At 42.8% G+C, this 20,908-nt stretch overlaps 1 protein-coding gene across 1 annotated transcript in view; it reads left to right on the top strand.

Annotated features, from left to right (window-relative positions):
• Nucleotides 1-801: 801 nt before the first annotated feature.
• trim71 (tripartite motif containing 71, E3 ubiquitin protein ligase) overlaps nt 802-20,908 on the top strand; it is a 32,739-nt gene continuing 12,632 nt past the window's right edge. Inside the window, exons 1-2 of the mRNA XM_061093176.1 lie at nt 802-2,576; nt 17,252-17,419. Of these exons, the coding sequence (XP_060949159.1) occupies nt 1,827-2,576; nt 17,252-17,419 (918 nt within the window). The 5' untranslated portion in view covers nt 802-1,826. The remainder of the gene's footprint in view (nt 2,577-17,251; nt 17,420-20,908) is intronic.

Below are 20,908 nucleotides of genomic sequence, written 5' to 3' on the forward strand. Positions count from 1 at the left end.
GGCCGAAAAGAAGAAGTCAATCCAGTACATGGCGGTACTATTCCTTGACGTAGGTTTGCCACCTGCCAATCAACCGAATAAAGAAGAAGTAGATAAGTTTGTCGTGGAGGTTGGACACATAGATATCAAATATAAAGGCTAGATGTCTCGTTCGACGGAGCCGGACGTCCGCACTTTGCGGCCATCTTGCTAGGGGGCATCTCGCTCACACATAACATTGTGTTGGTAGTGGTAAATAACCATAACTTGCTCAATTTTCAACCGATATGGTTTGTTATAAACGTCAGAGATGTAATTATGACACTGCATACATTATTATTTTTTTTTAGGAAATAACATCATTATTCATAAGTGTGCAGTGTCATATCTACATCTCTGACGTTTATAACAAACCATATCGTTTAAAAATCGGTTGAAAATTGAGCAAGTTATGGTTATTTACCACTACCAACACAATGTTATGGGTGAGCGAGATGCCCCGTAGCAAGATGGCCGCCACGTGCGGACGTTCGTCTCCGTTGGCTGGCAACGCAGACGAGACATCTAGCCTTTATATATGATATCTATGGTTGGACATGTAATGGGGCCCTTCTGCGAAAACTGCGGCCTCTGATTTAGAAAAACCATAGATGCGCCCCTGCTTTTCCTGTCACCTTGACACTCGGAAGCTGACATACACTGGTGAGCGGTGCGCGCACAAGACCACGCCCCCTGCCCCCTCCCTCTCTGTCGGGCACGAGCGCGCGACCGTGGGGCGGAAGTGGCTCCATTGCTCCTCTCAGTCGGATCCGAGCGGCCCGAGGAGCTGCAGCCCCGCAGCACGTTCATATTGACGGTCCAGCCGAGAGGAAACCACGAACCGCCGCTGAGGGACGTGGCTGGGCTCCGTAGTGCTCCGCGGTAGTAGGGCACGTTTCTGCTCTTCCTACGCCGCCGGAGGAGAAAAAAAAAGTCCCTGCGCATTCCTCCACGCAGAGAGCCCGAGAGGGAGAGCAGCCCACGGGGGGAGAAGGAGCTCTGGAAGCGGCCTCTTCACACGGTGGACCCGCCGGGGCTGGTGGCGGGTGTTCGGGCTCCATCCGGTCGCACCGGCGCTTGGATGAATAATTCCCGGTCCCTCGGTCCGAGGCTCGCGCTGCGAAAACCCACCGACAGCCGGCTGCGTCCGACGCCGCCGGAGCTCCCGGCCCCCACGGTGGACTAGAACCCGAAAACAACACGACCAACCCCGAGTCAACACGGGGCCTGAGGTGGAGGGGAGAGAAACCTGTATTTGATAACACTGTGGTGGTGGTGTGGGAGCTGCTCTGTGGCGCAGAGCCCCGTCAGGCATGTTGCCGAGTCGGTGGGGGAGGAGAGACGGAGCCCACTGTACCTCGACGCCGATCCAGTGTCACTCCACTCTCGGGTCTATTTTATGATCCCATCCACGAAGCACAATTGGACACTTTTGTCTCCGCAGCATCGCCCAACCTCGTCCACTGTTGGTGTGTTATTTGACGGGATGATGCTTCAGCCTTACACACGCGAATCTATCTCAGCAGCCTGACTTTCTGTTTCTCTATTTGTTACCTCAAAAAAACTCTCTGTGGAGAAGTGGCTGCCTGCCTGCTTTGCATCAGGTCAGAGTTACATAATACAGACGCGGGATCTGTATGTCGTTTAGCACCGTTTTCACTTTCAAGCTGACTTTAATACCTCATGAATCTACCTCAATCTGCACATTGTTTACTACCCGACGGGCCGCTGTGTCCTCGCATGAATACCTCATTTTCGTCGCTGCGCATGTTTTAAACTGAGCCCGTGTTACGGTAACGCTGCTGCAGATGGCTTCGTTTCCAGACTCGGACCTGCAGACGTGCCCGCTCTGCAAGGAGCTGTGCGGCTCCTCGGCTCCCATCTCCTCCAGCTCTTCTACCTCCTCCTCCTCCTCGCACACTTCGTCCTCCTCCAGCCAGACCACCAGGAGACTGCACGTCCTGCCCTGCCTCCACGCCTTCTGCAGGCAGTGCCTCGAGGGCCAGCGCAGTCCCGGGGACCCGCTGAAGCTGCGGTGCCCCACCTGCGACCAGAAGGTGTCCATCTCCGAGGCCGGCGTGGACTCCCTGCCTTCCTCCAACTTCCTCTTCAGCAACCTGTTGGACGTGGTGGTGAGCTCCGAGGAGCAGATCCAGAACAAGAACGGCCACCACCACCACAATCACCACCACCGAGGAGGCCTAGGTGTGGGCTCGTCTGGCTTCCATCTTCCCCAACGAGGCCTGCTGCATCCACACCACCTGGGTGAGCCTCAGTGCAGCTCCTGTGATGAGGAGAACCCAGCCACCTCCCACTGCCTTGACTGCCAGGAATACCTGTGTGACAACTGTGTGCGGGCACACCAGCGGGTGAGGCTGACCAAGGACCACTTCATCGAGCGCCTGGGAGAGAGCCTCCTCCTGGGCCGGGTCAACGCCAACAGCAACCCGGGCCAGCCAGGGGTGTCCGTGTCCCTCGCCCAGTCCCTGCAGAACAACTTTGCCCTGCTGTCCCTCTTCCAGGACCGCATGAGCTTCTGTCAACACCACGACAATGAGGTGAGTAGAGAAAAACAAATAAAATCACTCCCCGTGGAAAGTCGGAAGCAGGGCTGTGTGTTTTCACTCAGTTAAAAGCAAAGTGTGTGTAAATGCACATTTACATCCGTTTCACAAATGTTGGTGTTTGGCATCTTAACCTGCTCTCCTGGTTGAGTATTTTTTTTAGCTTAATCACATTTTATTTAATGTGCACCCTCTCATACACACATTCACACACACACTCCTATAGTGTAATAGCATTATGTGTGTAGTATAGAACCATACTGGGGGCCATATGGCCTTAGGTTCAAAGGGAGCTGAGTGGCTCTTCACCTAGTTCCCCAGAGACAAATAGGCACGTGTGCTGAGCTGGATTTACACATACACTGACCCTGTATGCATGTGCACACACACACACACACACACACACACACACACACACACACACACACACACACACACACTCTTATAGGCATGCAGTCTGGTTAATCTGTACCACACCATCCATTCAGGGCAGGGAGAGGCCCATGTAGTAACTGCACACATGTTTCTATGACCGTTAGAAGTCCTATCCAAGGACACATTATGGAGATCTAGCTTTTCTCTGATAATGGGAGAGACGAGTTGGAAGTTGGGCCCAACGCTTGGTCCATGTGAAACTACAAAGCCCTATAAAACAGGAAACCAACCTATTCTTGGTTTAGTAATATGGCCACGGGTAGGAGGGGTTTGTGAAATGTTACTATTCTACCACTTCTGGTTTCTGTTGAGGATCTGAAGGAAGTTCCTCCCAAGGCAGGAGAATCCACTTCTTGTTCCCTGATCCTGGAAAATATTTGATCTAAAAAGAGATCTGCCAGTGTCAGTGATTTAAGCAAGAGCTGAATGCAGAAAACGTAATGTATATTTCCATGTACGAGTATACATACATGTGAGTTGAGTTCCTATTTGAAAAATAAGAGCTTTGTTACTTTTTTCACATGACCGATGAACAGATCTGGGTGTGTGTGTGTGCGCACTTAATCACCTGTTGTCAGATTCACAGTCAAATACATGTGACACTGCAGGATGCCATTAATTGTTAACTGAACCTTAAAAAGCATGCTGGTGCGCTATGTCATGGGGAGGCAGGCCAGTTGCCATTGTTTTTTCCCTTGTTAAACAGAAGCAAGCATTTCTACTACGCTTGTGGATCATCTGGTCTCTGGCTTCCCAGTTCTGTAACTTGAAGTCAAAGAAGTTGCACAGTAAGAGCTAGCAGTGCAAGGAAACACAAACAAGCTACTTCGGGCTGTAAACATGATCACGTGATCATTACGTCACTTCCTGCCTATACCTGCTGCACCTGGCTGCTCCATTTCTCACCTGAATAATGCAGAGGACTTGTTGCTATTGCAAACTCCATAGACAATTCCCCGAAAATGTACCCAGAGGTTATGTCTGAAAAGGGCTTATGTTAACAATGACGTGTGGAGTTCACCTGTTAACTGACAAAAGTTCTGTTTTTATTACCAAAATGCATTGTCCTCATCATTGTCAAATCCTTGAGGGCCGTTAGGCATGTTTAAAATATTTCTCTCAAAGCCATTTTTTCTCATAACAGGAACTTAAGCCGTGATCACACAAACTCTGGAAAATGTCAGAAAAATTCGCTCTGGCAATTTCCGGAATTTGTCTTTCACAAATATAGAATGTAGCCGGAGATTGTCTGGGTCAGATCTGTCAAAACAAAAGGAAAATCTCCTGAAAATTTAGGTGAGGTGTGGCGCATGCAGGAGGCAGGAAGTGACGTCAAAATTCCACTGCAGAAATCGTGTTTTTGTTTCCAGCCTATTGACACAGGCATTTATCAACGAATTTGCGTTACATTTTTTTCCTGCTCTATTTCATTGTGCACACTCATTTTTACATAGTTTTTTACAAGAGGTTCTCACATGTAGCCCCTCTGGAAAATTCTGGGAAAATGTCAGGAACACTGGGAGAAAGCAGCGTTGGTCTGGTGGGCCATCCTCGGCTGGCCAGCAGAACTTGAAATAACATCAGACAGACCTTGGCATTACACCCCTTTGTGCAATTGTCATTAAGGTGCGCATGAGAATACACCGTGTTTGTGTCCACTGGGCAATCACAATGATCAGCCCACATTGACCCGACCCTAGTGTCCCCACCCCCCAGCGTTACTGCCACATGTAGAAAAGAATCTGATTCTGTGGGTAACAGCTAAACGGCGTTTAGCACTAAAGCAGACCAGGCAAGAGGAAGCATGCTAACTGGAACTTGTATGTAAATGAGCGGTGAGTCAAGGTGACTGAAAAGCTGATTCTGCACACGAACCACAGAGTGAACCAGATACAAAGAGTTTTGTTCAAGTAGAAGCAGAATTGCTTGTAGTGGTGGGAGGAAACACCTTTTGTTTTCAAATAGATTCTGTTATGAAATGTTCTTGAAAGTCGCATGTTTAATTAAGGTCGGTTTTCCCAGCATCATTAATTAGCTTTTATTATTCTTCAATATAAGTTATTAACTGTGCTGAAATATATAGAATGAATTGATATACATGAATAATCTGTCCTTAGTTTGAATACATTAATCTAGTACCCCCCAGCTCCTCCCACATGCACAGCCCCCATCCAGTGCCAGTAAATAGGTGGGCTGTTTTCCAGTAACTGCCTAATTTCCCAGTATAGCCTCACTCACTGTGCTTCAGCCCCGGGGGAGGGAACGACACAAGAGAGGACTACTCATTCTTTCTTTTTTTATGACCTCTGAGCATCTCCACGTCCATCACGTGTTTACATTCTCACTACGACCGTTGAGTCTGCTAGAAAGACCAGTTGTAGCCTGTTGACACGTTTGTAGAATGTTAATATTTGTTCATGTGGTGTCTTTATCTGGTTGCGTTTGATCTATTAATCCCCAGTTTGTCAGTTTGTTGAGTGCAAATGTACCTTTTATTAGTTTGTTTGTTAGATGTTGTCTTAGAAGCATGTTATTTTCATATTGTCTTTAACAGTTGAGCTGTTAGAGGTGGTACTATGTTGACAGCTATTGACTATTCCCATTGCAACTGCTATTGAATGTTGACTGCTATTTTTGTCTATGTATTTATTTAATTTAATTTTAGTCATTGACTTCATAGTTTTCCTTACTTTTCAAAGCGGCAATGGGTACCATGAAAGGCTTTATATGAATCTAAGTTGTTGTTGTTATAATCATCACACATTATCATTATATATGATAATAAAAACAATGATAACTTGATACTGGTCTGGAATATAAAGACTCTTTCTCAAAGAAATGGTTAACTTCATCCTGTGAGAGATCTTTATCAAAATTAGTTCCTTTCCATGTGTTGTTGCAGTACAATATGTCATTTCTAATTTTAGCCATAGTTGTTTCCCATCACATCACGGTTGTTAGTCGGATTTGCAGTTGCACATTAACAGTTTGTGATTTGTTCAATTAATCGTTCTATATTTCTTTGGTCTACTGCCTCCACAAATGCACGCCCAGAGCATACATGCATCATCTGTAGGCTTTGCTGAGTATTCCAGTGCAACTCTAACTAGGGTAACAAGGTGCTGAATTCACTTTTGTCTGGGCTGCTTCTTTGAGGTCAGCTTGGTTTGTCATGGCCCTCAGTCCCATATTGAAGGACTGTGTTGTGACTGTTAGGTGTTCAGCTAGATCTGCCTCAGAGTGCATGTAGGACACACAAAATGCATATTATGATGCATAATGACGCATATATATGAGAAATGCTCAGTCGTGACAAAATGTACACAAAATAGTCTGGAAGTAATGTAGTCTTCGTCTGATTGGTATGAATGCATGGACCCATCTGGCTCTTCAATCTGATAAGTCATATGTTTGCATGCCGAGTGTGTGAAATCACTTTTCCCTAATTTCAGGACAGTTTATGTCGATGTTGCAGCAGTGAGGCAGTGGGTTTTCTCTCATGTAACCACGTAATGTTACATTTATCTTATTTTAAACAATATATCATAACCATATCTTGTTCTTTGATACTCTTATTGATTCTTATTATTTTTTGAGGAATAACATGTTGAACAGGACGAGCAATAATCGTCTTTAAATTAGCAACATCACTGCACTGTATAAACTCTTAAAGAAAAGATATTTCTCTTGAAACGCATGTAGAATACCAATGCTATGAACTAATATTCCTGACCTGAAAACATCAATCGGCATTGTTTGCCTCCTCTGTCTTCGCCTTTCCGCTGCACAGGTGGAGTCATCGCTTTAGTTGAAAGGTGAGCAGTGGCTTTTTCAGCCTGCAGCGATTTTGCAAATATTTGACACATTTGAAGACGTCAAACAGTCGACTACTTTATCTCACTTCTTTATTGTTTTTGCACAAGAATCTAAACCTACCCAAGCACTAGCTTTGTATCGCCTACATGCAAACAACAATAGCCTACTTTTTGTTTATTTCAAAGTTTATATTTTAAGTAAACTTTTATTCATTCTATTTAATTTACCTTTTATTTATTGTTTAAAGTACCCTAGGTAGCTTACATTTCTTAATCTGTCAGTTTGTGTGCAGTTGACAGGGGCTATGCAATAATAGGGCACATTTTTATTTATTTTCTCTATTGGCTGCCCGGCAGTCATTAAGTTAATGTTAATATGTATAATAAAACTTGTAAAGCTCTAAGTGAATTTGACTGTGTTGTATTTGAAGGTATGATTCAACATTTTTCCATGGTCCGAAATGCAATACCCACAGAATCGCAATACATATCGTATCGCCACCTAAGTATCGTGATAGTATCGTATCGGGAGGTCCCTGCCGACTCCCGTCCCTAATTCAAATGCAGAAACTGTTTATAGAGATAAACATATATAACGTTTTTCAGGCTCGTTTGTAACAATTCACTTACGAAGTGCGCTGTGTAAAATATCACTTTTGTACGTTTATAAATCTTATAAAAGGTGGTGTGATAAATTACTTATTGGCTTTTTACTCATAAAGATGATAAATAGGATGTTTGCACCATAACATAATTAAGTTGTCAGAAATTGATTTTGTGTATTCTAGCTTTATTGGAAAAAGAGGGACAGGACGCTCTCAACAAGAAAGCTCATGTAAAATTCTTTGTGTCATGTTTACCTTTACCCTTTTGAATTTCTGTGCACACAGAGACAACATGTTATTCTGGAATAAACTCATTCTTAAATATATTGAACAAAGTAGCACTAATTGTAGAACGTGGTTTATTCCCAAGTGATGGAAGCATATAGATTGCTGGTAGAAAAAAAAGTTTCAGTTTGAAGATAAGACACCGTGGGCAGTAAAGGGAGTGGGCTACACACTGATAAGAATATATGTTTTTTGCGCACAAGTCAATTTGTTGGGCTACTTAAACGACATAAATGTCAGTTGTTGGTCGTGTGAGGCACAGGCTGTCGGAGAGGATTCAACACTGTGTCTGAGGCTGAAATGGAAAATTGGATTACATCAATGGATGTGCCCTCTGCTTGCTGGGATGTCCCACTCCAACAAACACATACCCTGCAGCTCCATCAGAGGGGCGGCTAATGATATGATAATCCCACAAAATGTCACTCTGTTGTGTAGATTAAATTGTTGTCACCATAGCTTCATGCCTCGCTGTGCACGTGCATGGCTTTCCAGCAACACACACACACACACACAATCTGGTCTTTATTTAGTAGGGCTGGGCGGGAGGGTGGGGGTTACTGGAGCAGACTGAGAGTAGACAGAAAGTGGTTGCTGGGCAATGAGCCCCTAAAATGCATCGTGCTATAAGAAAGAGGTGAAGTTGAACTAATCACATTGACGGCCCACCAGTGTGCCAGCATCTCCACAGGGAGCACTTCTGTCGAGCAGTGAGGAAGACAGTGACGTGTTCAGTTGCAGTGGGGGTCCGAGGAGCTGTATTGTACTTTATCACACTTTTCCCCAATTCTATCCTTCTTTGTAAAAGTTTACTGCTCTATTTTGTTGTTGTGCTGAGGAGCACTATCACTTCAGACCCACGCTGGGTTGGCTTTGTGCCCCCCCCCCAACCATATGGAGCTTGCGAGCAGAGAATGTTTGTAAGGAAACCTAACCCAACACTGACGCTGATACAAGGCCAGAGGAATTCCTGTAACTTGAGTTTATACCTCCTGGGTTCTCCGTTCCCCTTCTCCCTCTCTCACACACACACCCTGGGTATTTCCTCTGCAAACTGCTGCCTTTCTCATCAACGCTCTCTGGCTGCTCTATGTCAAGAGATGCTGGACATTATAGATGCAGAAAGTCTCCTCAACATGATTTAGCAGCTGCTGCTGTTGAGGGGCAAGTGATTACATTTCATCACTCCTGGAAGTATCCGTGTGAGTGTGCGGCAGCAACGTTTTCCTTTCCATGAGTATCTCCCATCTGTAGGTAGTTATCCTCTGAAGAGGATTTTAGTGTGTGTGTTTCCACACGGCCAGCAGAGTTGGATTATATGAAGTTGGACTTCCAGAGTTTCAATGCGCAGCATGTGCCAGTAATTAGAGAGCATTTTCTGTTTCCTGTGTGTTGTGAATGTGTTTCATGTAGCTGAAGGAAGAGCGTGCATGTGCGTGTGCGTCCCAGCTTTGATGTCCATTTGAGGACTTTGGGCCGTATAAATTTAATGGATAGAAAAGAGGGCATCTATCACATTCTCCTTGACAACAGGAATTAAAACCCATTCAAAAGCTGGAACCTGCCACTTTCTACTTGGTGGTGGGGCATATATAGGGTTTTAATTGGCCATTATTTGACTTCACTCAGGGAGATTTTGTTGTTAACACTTTTATCGTTAAAGCTCTAAACCCCTTTTGGCCTTCCAGCCATGATTGTGGTTTTCTATTATTTGACCAGGGTTATGCTAATAATAAATTGTTAGGATTTATATAATACCTCACACTAAAGCAGTGTTCTGTTGGACAACAGCCCTGGGTGGAAAAGGTGACCCTTTATACAATATGAATGGAACAGCCATTTTTCTTTCTTTGTGCCTTGAACGTATTCTACTGGATACTTCATGATGGGACATGGGTTGTGCTACAGTTGGGCTTGCTTGTGTAACCAGACCATTTCCTGTAAAGGTAAATATTTGTACAAGACAATGAGTGTTTGTAATCCGTCTTACATATAGCGTGTTAACGTCCTGTGTTTGGATCAAACTGTTTTCTAAGAGCAAAGAAAACATTGAGAGCTTGTTTTGAGACTGTGTTAGAGAGGGAGGAAGAGGAGCAGCGTTAGTATGGATTGAGGGTTATTAAGCATATGGGCTGTTGCTTGTTCTCTAATGTTAATCTAATTAAGAAAAGCTTGTGACTGTACAGACACATGTACATTTTTTACGTCTCAGCTGCTCCACATTTCACTCGCACAGCTTTTCAGCTCCAGCCTGTTTACTCCAGGCTCTCATTCATTTTCACATTTTTCTCCCTTTTTTTCCCCTCCTTCTTATTGTTGTCGTACTTGTTCTACTTATTCCTTTCATCGTTATCTACCCCTTTCTCTTCCACACCTCCGCCCCTTTTTTTTTTACGACTCAAGTGTTTAGCACACGACAGTCATTCACACGCTCGCTGGGTAAGGAGGCCAGCTGACTGTGGTTTGTTTTTCTTCTCTGCCGTGGGGCCGTCCAATCAGATTGTCGGATTGCAGCCACCGCCTCCCCTTGTTGTATCTGGCTGAGTTTCAAAACATCGGCAGGCATGTCCGTGTGCGTGATGTGTCCGTGGCACTTAGCCAACAGGGGTTGCCACGAGAGGGAGGGGCTGCAGCAGGGGCGGAGGAAGGAAATAGCAGTGAGAGAGTGATGGAGGGAAAAACTATGTGAACAAGATACGGAGGGTGTTCGGAAAAGATGAGAGTATATTTCTGTGAGTCCCATAAAAGGAGCTTTGTCTGGCAGATGGTACTCCTGGGATTGTTGGGAATGTTGGGATTGGGTATTTGACAGATTATCCAGCCTTGACATACCAGACTGGCTTAGGGCTGGTGCGAGGGCTGGTGCTGTCTATTTTACGTTTCATAAGAGGAGTACCTTTGTTAATCTCTCCCCCTGCTCCTAGTTCTCAAACATGACTATAACAGATGTAGAATGATGAGGTGAGTTTCCTCAATTACATTTCATTCAGAGACCACTGATCCTTTTCGCTGTGCAGCACTCTGCTTAAGTCCACAATATGGTCTCTGTAACACTTCCGTCATAGTGGAAGAATTTTTTTAGCATCTCTGTGTGTAAACCAAGTCTTTTGACCCCTGCTTATGCCTGATGTGTTGAAATAGTAATAGTTGGAGCTATATGTTCGTAGTGTCCAATGTAACAGTTTTCTCTACTGTCCCACTTGGCCATTAGATCAGAGCTTTCTGCCCCCCTATATATTTCATCGGACTGGCAACAATAATATATCCGGGCAACATTTAATCGGTCTAAACATACTCTTTTGCAATAGGCTTTTTGCTTGACCTGTGGTAAAGATCCGGAGCCTCCTTTAACAGACCACTTTTTTGTTTGTGTGCTGGAGGTTTAGTGCAGAGCTTTTTATGTACAGTTTATGGTGCAGAGTGAGGTTTGTGTTCATCCTACCTGGTTTATCTGCAATAAAGCTGAATGAAGCATTGCTGCAACAAAGCAACATTTTTGCTTTTGCGCTGACAAATTGCTGAATTAGAAATTACTCTATAAATGTTGTTTAGCTAGCCACAAGCCTTCGTGTTGCAAAACTCTCTGACTTCATCTTGTTGGAATGTCCCTTCAGTGTGAAGTTATCTGTGTCGTTACCTTTCTAACCTTTCTTGTTTCTGACAGGTAGCAATTACGTCAGATCCTAAGTCAGAGAATGTGTGGTCATACAAGTCACATTTTCTCCCACTTCATCCTCCATGCACTAATTGGGTTTGTTTTGTCTATTTTGTAAATCACTTTTTGAACTTGCAAAGACATTATTTCATTACATGATCTAGGATTTTAAAAACAGGTTTCAAATTAATTTAGTGAATTATGCGTTATTGACATTTTATAGCAATTCATACAGTATAGTAATGATTCATTATTTTATTACAATACATATTTTTGTGGTTACTGTTGCAATTGTAGAAACTTTAAAGCATTTGCGTCAGCCCATATTATAATTAAAGCCAATTCATTGGAAGATGTTCTTCTGCTGTTGGTTGAGTATAAAGATACACATTGTATTTATCTGCTTTAAGCATGTCAGCAGTGTAACTTAGTTTAATCAGGAGCTTGTTCCAAGACAACTGCCTGATCGAAGTAGGTATGAAGTGCTTGAGATAAAGAGCCGGACTTTAATGTCAATTTGATAAAGGTTGTACAACATAAAAATTGTAAAAAGGCCTTTACATGTCAATTGAAAAATACATGAAAATGCAGTTTTGGTATAAGGTTTTTATCTAAAACTACTTTCACTTCCTACACAAAAATTCCATTAATTTTAAGTTAGGTCAAGTGTCACCACATGTAAGGTATTGCAAAATGCACTATTGTATTTGCCTATGACAGACAAGGTATACAGGCAAGAGAATAGTGCATATACTCTACTATTCAATACTATAGAGTCCACTGGAGACTGCTGAGAAATGGAATTTGAACAAGACCACTGCAGATGTCCGAGCATCTCACTGTCAGGGGAAAGAGGTTTTGTTCTTTCGAAGAACGGGATTACTCAATTCCCAGAGCAGCCCTGGTTTTTCTGGCACCACAATGTGACATTACATGGCCCTTGTCCCTTCCCCCGCTCTACTGTGCATGCAGGCAGCGAATGCTGCGCAGAGTGATTTTACTGGCTAGTTGAGCTCGTGCCCTCTCCCCCAGTTCCCCAGTATCTAAGAGGGGAGGGTGGGACTAACTGCTGTGTGCTGCTGTGTGAGCACAAAGCCACCATGCATTCACTTCAGCATTATTTACTGTAGGATTTCAGTATTTTGCTCTTGTCAAGTTTAAGTTTGTCAAATTGAATTAAATTAAAGTGTGAATGTGTATAAATAAACATGTAACTATTTGAAGTCCCTGCTGCATTGGTTGTGTAGTGTTCCTGACCTTTTTGCTACTTGTTTGTCTCTGCTACATTAAATTCTGTTTAACACAAAAAAATAATTGAAAGAGATCTGAAACAAAGCGTCCAATGGATCATTAGAATAGTTGCTGATTTCTCTCATTTCTTCTCTAATTGATTAAACAACTAATTGATTATCAGCTCTATTTGAAGGTTTTTCAAATCAAGTGGGAGAAAAAACAATAACAAAAATAGTCCATAAGTTAAATGAAGATATCCATTTGATTTAAAGTTTTTCAAGCAGCCAACATAGGGGGTAAGTCTGTGTGAATGGATAATGAAGTAGCGTAATGGGAAGAGAAGGAGAATGAGAAACATCCGGTGCACTAATGAAATACAATAACTTGCCTCCCCCATCGCAGCTGAGCCCTGCTGCCCAGAGCTTTATAGTTGCTGGAGCTAAAAGTCACTGCTCAAACAGACCTTCTATTTTACTGTGTGTCTGTGTTTTGATGTTGTTATTTTTTTTTGACAGTACGTCATCATGTGCCCTGGTTGTATATTTTTCCAGCGTGCCACATGTTGATATGTAATAAATCAATTCTGTAGGCAAGAAGCCTCTGCTTGAAAGCCTCCCTCCCGGGTGTTCTCTGTGGAATTTACAACTTTGTTAGCGTGACACCACGCCTATTTCACATATTTTTAAGTTGTTTTTCACATTTCTGCATCACGTGCGCGCTGGGTGTGTACTCTTGCATGTGTGAGGGCGTCCAGCATATCCGTTGCATGGCATGGCTGTGAAATGCCTGGTCTCTTCTAGTAGCACATGTGTGACAGAGCTGCTTTACTCCTGGCTTTTTAAGAATTTGGTTCACGTGTGATGCATTCTTTTGCTTTTCTCTGGCATCAGACTTAAAAGTTGGGATAAATGACTTACTTTTTGATAACTGGTTTGGAGGCGGGAAACTGATAAATACAGAGGGAACAGGATCCTTCCATGAAGACTCCTTGGAAAAGAAAGTGAACTTTGTGAGTTGATAGGTATAGCTGGCGTGGAGGGAAAAACACAGATACTGTTTACAGATCATGCCTCTGAATCCAGGACGCTGACAATGTATCTGAAATCTCCCACTTGGTGTGTGTGTGTGTGTGTGTATGTGTGATACTGTTGAGTTGCTGCACATAGTGCATACAATATTTGAAGTCATGCAGCTATTAGTCATAGGATCTAGTTCCATGAAACATGACTCCAGTGTTTTCAGCAGCAGGCTTCTGATCGTCCGGTGGTTTTTCCTTTAATCTTGTTTCCACGTGTGAATGGAAACATGAAATCACACAATCATGTTATGTTATTGATTTCAAAGTAGTCTATAAAATCTTGTCGATATTATGGGTGTTTAAATGAATAGGGATTAATTCGTTCATTAATCGTAATCTAACCAATTTAGCTGAGGCTCTTGAACTAGTTCCCCTCAGGGATCCTTCTGGATGATATCCTGTGAACCAGCCCACATTTCCACCAGTTTTGACTGGAACATTGTAATAGAGAATTGTCTTTAATGGAGGGAGTTGCACAATGCACAATAAAAAGTAAAGAACAGTAGCGAGATGATGGATCACACACTATTACTAGAGATGCTGTATTTCTTAACAGACCAAAGGCTCTTTTCGCGACAAATCCTACAAATTTGCATGTGCATTCTACGTTGTTCCCTTCCTCATCGTTTCTTTCCAACAGATAGAATATGCACTTTAAAACCTGATCCTCTTTGGTCTGTTGGACACCAATTTCTCAGGTTCAGAAAAATTTGTTTTCGATAGAAATCCTGCAAACAGTTAAAAATTGTGTTTTGAGGAACAGAATGGTACCAGTTCCATTAGAGGGAAAGGGATTTATTTAACTGTTCATAAATACTAGCTGTCAATAGGGGCAATTAAACTGCATTGAATGGCTGACATTGTCTGAGTTGGTTCGTCAGGGCAACTGTTACAAGCTCTGAGTAAATTAGCACATTTTATTAGAGCTCACTAGCCACACTATTCTTTGTGGCAGGTTGTGTGTAATAAACCAAATTTGCATTTTCCATTAGCTCTAGCCGAGGCTCCTCACATCTTAGTTAAGCAAAGCTCAGGAGCAAGTCAGCTTTTTTCTGTCCAGAGCCCTTTTCCCCCCCTGTCGTTGCTATATAGAATTAACACTATAGCGAACCACCTGCCATATAATCGTCGATATTAGAGCAGCATCATTTGATCTAAACACTGCTAATCTTAGTCCTGCAAATATAACGCCCTCACTAGAGTCCATCCTACCCTCGCACCATTAATCTGCCTGTTCCTCATCCCTGTCTGCTTCAGCCCTGTTTCCATCTCAGGCAATCTGCACTAGTGATGCAACCTTTGATTCTGTCCTGATACTGAGACATATACTTGATGGTTAACTGTGATCATTATTTGATGTGTTCTGCAACACAAGGCTTCACATCCTCTCCTAACTTTGTAGAACAAAATGTAACAAATAAGCTTTACAAATTGGTCTTTATTGGTAAAACAATACATTTGTAGTGATTAACTTTCAAATGTAAACCACAACAAATTGAACCAATATTTAAATTCCAGTGAAAACAATGCAACTGCATCAACTAAATGTAAATCATAACCCAATTAAGTCAGAAAATAATGAAAGCAACCTTATGAAGCACAGTTTAGTAGTATTATTTAAGAAAATCACTGTTTAGTGCATGGTTCATGCTATATTAGTCCTTAATGGGTCCCCTGGCACACTGCAAATGCATGACGTAGTATGTATGTGGAAACGTAATAACATAGAATTTAGTAAGATTGATTGGCTCTATTGTCACCAATACCTGATCCATCTACTGGAGTCAGTGTTGGACTGATAACCTCCACACTAACCCAGCTGCATTCCTCACTTTTGTGTGTCCCGTCCCCCTGGAATTCAGGGGATGTCGACGGGGGTGGGATGGACAGGAGGGGAGAAAAGAGGAGCGGGGTATTGAGTGACAGACCTGTTCAGAGACTGCAGCGGGCGACAGGGGAAATGGGCAAGAAGAAAAGCATCGAAGAGGAGCTTAAGGAGAGGGTAGAAAGGAGGAAATCAGATAAAGGGGTGTGTGTGTGTGTGTGTGTGTGTCCGTCATTAGATTATGCAGCTCCCCAGGGGAACAGCCCTTATTGATGGATTGATTGCAGGCCCCTCCCCATCTACTCAGGTCTCCTGTGATTGGAGGAAATTGATCTGGTGTCTCTTTGGGATATGGTGGCCAGTGCATATTTAATTAACCTTCCATTACAACCAATCAGCATTCATACAGGGGCTTTAAAGCAAAGCTCTTTTTTTTTTCAACAAAGGTTAAATGACTTTTACACTTCTTCTCCCAAGGGATGGGGGCACTTTTGTCAACCAGTGTTGCTTTGTACTTTGTACAACATCTGTCACACACACCTTGTGTATCATAGCGTACATAACACTGTGCTTCAATCCCAGAAAAGAAGCTAATTTTACAATATAAGTAAAGCTAAGATATTAAGTAGAAATCACAACAGGTATAAAACTAAGGCAGACATGGTGAGCAATAGTTAAAAAAAATGTGAAATTATATAAAATCCCTTTACAGCCCTTATTCACAGATGTTCAGTGATGGTCCAGAATGGGTATTGATCCAGTCCCTCCTTGCGTCTTCTGGTCCTGTGGTTTGGAAGAGAGGAGCTCTCTGGGGTGTTGATGCCTTTTATGGTCCTCCCTGGTAACGCATGCATATGGATGACTTGTGTACCATTCATTGTCTTTTCTCATGAATTAGCTGTGTGTGTGCATGCGTGCGAGAGAGAGGGGGGGGGGGGGGGGGACATTTAACTTTGTGATTAATGTATTTACCATGCCAGATTTATTTATCAACCTCCTTTGATTCACAGCAGTAAAACACAAGCTTTTTAAAAGACTTTTTATCATGTATTCAACTCAAATTTAACATGTTAAGCTGCAAAATGTTTCTTCTGTATGTGGGGCTGTATGTGAGAACACAAAGAGATAAGATCTCTCAAGTGAGCCCATTTGAGAATACAGCAGGAGGTTATCTGGAGGATTCACTGCGCGTTGATGATGTATATAACACGGGATCAACGCAAAACAAAAAGAACAAACGAAAATAATGCAAATTTCTCAAAATACAAAAGAGAAGCCATAAATGAAGAAAACCGCAATGAAGGTGTCAACTTAGAAATATTCAGTAGCTTTTGGTGATAAGGGCTGACCATAGTGTCAATTTCACACAAACAAGTACATGTGACCTCTGCAGTGAAACTTATACATTACGTCCATCCTCCTGCTTGCTGCGCCCCCCCCTCGCCCAAACACTCAGGATATTTTTGTTGTTGTGAATGTGCCCATCTGCGACTCTCCTGCTGCATTCTTCCTAATCTCAGTGGTTGTTTTCATGCCTAAAAAACCTATGAGCAGTGAGTCGCATATGCATCACACATCTCAATAGATTAAGTTTGTTAATTTCTAGAGCATATGAAGTTCTATGGGCTTTGTGTTCTGCACCCTTTTTTCCTGTTTGGTCACAACAGCAGGAGCAGCTTCAGCTTGTACAGTGTAAAAGCAAAATTTAATGCTATCTCCATCTCTCTGTTTTCTCCAGGTGTTCCTGTTCTTCTGCGAAACCTGCTCGGTGCCTATCTGCAGGGAGTGCAGTGTGGGCCGTCACATGGGCCACACCTTTGTTTACCTGCAAGACGCCGTGCAGGACTGCAGAGCCATCACCATCCAGCTGCTGGCAGATGCAGAACAAGGACGACAGGCTGTGCAGGTGAGGCCGGAACGCAGACAGAGATTCATTCACTGTGGAAACATCGGGGAAATTATCATTTATTCATTTATATTTTTGTTTTATGGTTCTGGGACCAAGACCATAAAATATATCAGGATGTGGGTTCAATAGTATTAGTAGCAAAATGTGGAAAATCTACCAATGAAAAAAAAACAAGGAAACAAGACCAAATGTTCTTAATCATTGTCTTGAGTCAAATAGGTCAAACTGATTTAAGTTGTAGCTCGACACAGCCAAGTTCTCTCCTGCACAATTCCTCGAGGTCTAATATAAAGACCAAATCACACAGATCCACACTTGTGTGTCTCCTGCAAACGGTGACAAGATGCTGGAGAGAGCAGCTGTGTCTCTCCATCCTCCCTCGATCTGCTATTAGAGATGATCAGCTTGCCTATGTTTGAGAGTGACCAGTCCTGGACTGCTGGGAAGCCTGGGGTGAGAGGTGTCCAGCTGGCCCTTAAAGGGGGTGGGTCACATGGGGTGAGGTCTGGCGGGGGCAGGGCTGAGGGTCAAAGGGGAGGAGGAGTGTAGAGGAGGATGGGGGAGGTTAGATGAGGCATTTAAAGGATTTTAGAGAAAGGAAAATTCCCCTCCTCTTTTTTAAGATGTGGAACTCCCCCTTTTCACTCCCTCACCCATTCACTCACTCACTCACTCCCTCACAACACCCCTCCGCCTCTTACTCTCAAAACAACCTCTCTTCATTTACGTAATTATAGATGGTGTGGTAGCAGCTCCCCCCCCCAAGATCCAGGCTTATTATAGTGACAAATGCAGGAGTGAAGAGCAGATGAGAGGTTTTACAAACGCTTTAATCACAGGCTTGTTGTGCCTGCTTGCTCATTAAGCAGCAAATGAGATGCATTTACCGGCACTGACATCAGGGAAACACAGTCAAATAGTTCTGAAACAATTGATAATAAGAATTTTTCATTAGACTGTAAAAGTTGATTGCATTCATTTTGAGATGATCGTTACAGTGGCTTCATGAATGTCAGGAGTTTCTGATTTTCTCTGCCTTGTCACTTGTCACATTTAAAAAATGTAACTACAGTACAAACAGAAAGAATACGTTAATGAGGTGTTATAGGGGAAACAAGCTGTGACTTGTACTACATTGAGGGGTGTTTTCCTATCAATCAAAGCTATAGCTTTTTTTAAAGCAAAATTGTACTGCACTTTGCTGACTTTGTAGGAAGCAACAACTCCTACAACTGTTAGCCTGTAACTCCGGTGGGGCAATGGACAAATAACACATTGGGAATCCCACACTATAGTAAGGCCTGAAACTAATTTGAACAAATTGTGTTGGTTCTGTGATGACATGTTTCACTTTAAGAACAAAACAATAACAACATTTAAATACTCTTTGGCTGTAGCCCTATGTGTAGAACATGGTGTTAAAAAGAGATGCATGTGCAGAGGGACAGGGTAGTTCACTCACACCAGGGTTGCCTCCTTTGCCTGGAAGGTAAGGCAGTGTCATGACCTTGGTAAAGACTTGAATGAAACATGAAACACTAGTTGTTGTCATGTGACATGATGACATGTCTCCCAGCCTCACCTTTCTCTGGCTTCTCAATGAGAGACCCACACTTTGTTTCTTAATGGTTGGATAATCATGTCATGGCCTCAAATTCAAAAATACATCAGACAACAGGAACTACACTAGAGCCTGACCAATATCAATATGCTATATTGGCACTTTTTTATTTTTCTAGCATTAGAGAATATCGCTTTCTAAACACAAGTTTTCTTCTGGCTTTAGTTCAAATGCCAGATGCCAACATATTTGAATGAATGAAAAGCACTAGGATACATGCAGCAGGGTCAAAGGAAACACTGCCTACCATCTGGCAAGACCTTGTGGTGTTAGGTGAATGTTTGTCCATTTTTGTCCCAGGTCACAACCGTAGTTAAGTGCTGACGCCAGATAATATGTAAACACACACACACACACACACACACACACACACACACACACACACACACACACACACACACACACACACACACACACACACACACACACACACACACACACACACACACACACACACACACACACACACACAACCCTGTCCCCTGAGGTCAGAAATTTTTGTTCACTCCACACCCATTATCTTTCCTGACCTCTGACCCTGGACTGACCTGCTGGTTGGCTGGAGCTCTTTTCCTCTGCATCCCGATTGGTCAGTTTGACCCTCTTTGTATTCCAAGCTGTACTTTCCTGGAAATGTTGAGGGAAAGCCAGGAGCAGAGAAGATGGCAACGCTAAGGGGGAGAGGGAGATCACAGGCCCAAAAAGCAGACAGAAGAGGACAGAAAACAAAGTGTGAAAATCAAAGTCTGAGCTTGAGCAAGGGATAGGAAGTTAAAAAATAATGTAAGGCAAAGATACAGGGAGGAAGAAAGAAAAAGCAATAAAAAATTCATTTTGAAACAAGAGTTTGTTTTTTAATAAAAATAAACAAAAACAACTGGAGAAAGGTGGTGGCCTTTACATTTCACACAATATACTTCCTCATCCAATTTTGAAAAGTTATCCCCCGCTTCCTCAAGGATTCCTTCCCTGCTATTCCCTCTCTGGGGGCTTTATTTAGTTGACCCTTTAGCTGCCAGCCTGAAAGGACCCGGTGTAAGAAAAAGGAACCCTGCTGCCAGGCTTTGTTCTTGCCAGGTTGCTGTGGGGGTGGGCAGTATGTGTCTTAAGACATCAGTTGCAGATCATGACCTGTGGAGGTTTAGCCGACCTTTGATCTCTGCGGCCGATATCACAAAGGAAGCCTTATCCTACCTCCCCTACGTCCCTGTGAGGTCCAGTTCACCCTGTGACCTCCCAGAAAACGCCAGAGGAAAAGCCAGATAAAACACTGGGGGAGGAGGGAAGGGGAGACAAAGAGAAAAAAGTGCATTTAGCTTAAATTGTTGGTTGTGAAAACTAAAGCTGTCTAAAGTATAATGTTTAGGTTCAAATCATACAGTGGCTTTTCAGTTCCTATAATTACAAAGGTGTCCTCTTTTCATTGTAAACCAAGTTTAATTATCCAATACCATCCAATCATTGGATAAAAAAAGAGACCCCTGTTCAGCTCAAAGTCTCAACTTTAAATACAAGACCAAAGATTACTGGATATTGTTGATAATATGTCGCCTCATTGAAAGTTTAAATAGTTTGATTTAAGTAGTAAATATCTATTTATAATAAAGACTAGGAATCTTTGCCATGTTATTAAAATTTTCAACTCTTGACACTTCAATGCATAATTCTAGTGACGTTTGAAAATTGAAACTAAAATTATAGTAGAATAGCACTTGCATACCTCCGCCACGGCCCAATGGTCTGAATGAAACCACATTTTTATTCACTAGATCAAGATTTTAATTGCACAATATCGTTAATATCAGTCCCCTAAACAAGCCATATTTGTATTCATTCAAATTAATGAACATTTCAAAAACACCCTA

The sequence above is a fragment of the Limanda limanda genome, chromosome 19 (genome assembly GCF_963576545.1).
Source record: "Limanda limanda chromosome 19, fLimLim1.1, whole genome shotgun sequence".
NCBI classification, from domain to species: Eukaryota; Metazoa; Chordata; class Actinopteri; order Pleuronectiformes; family Pleuronectidae; genus Limanda; species Limanda limanda.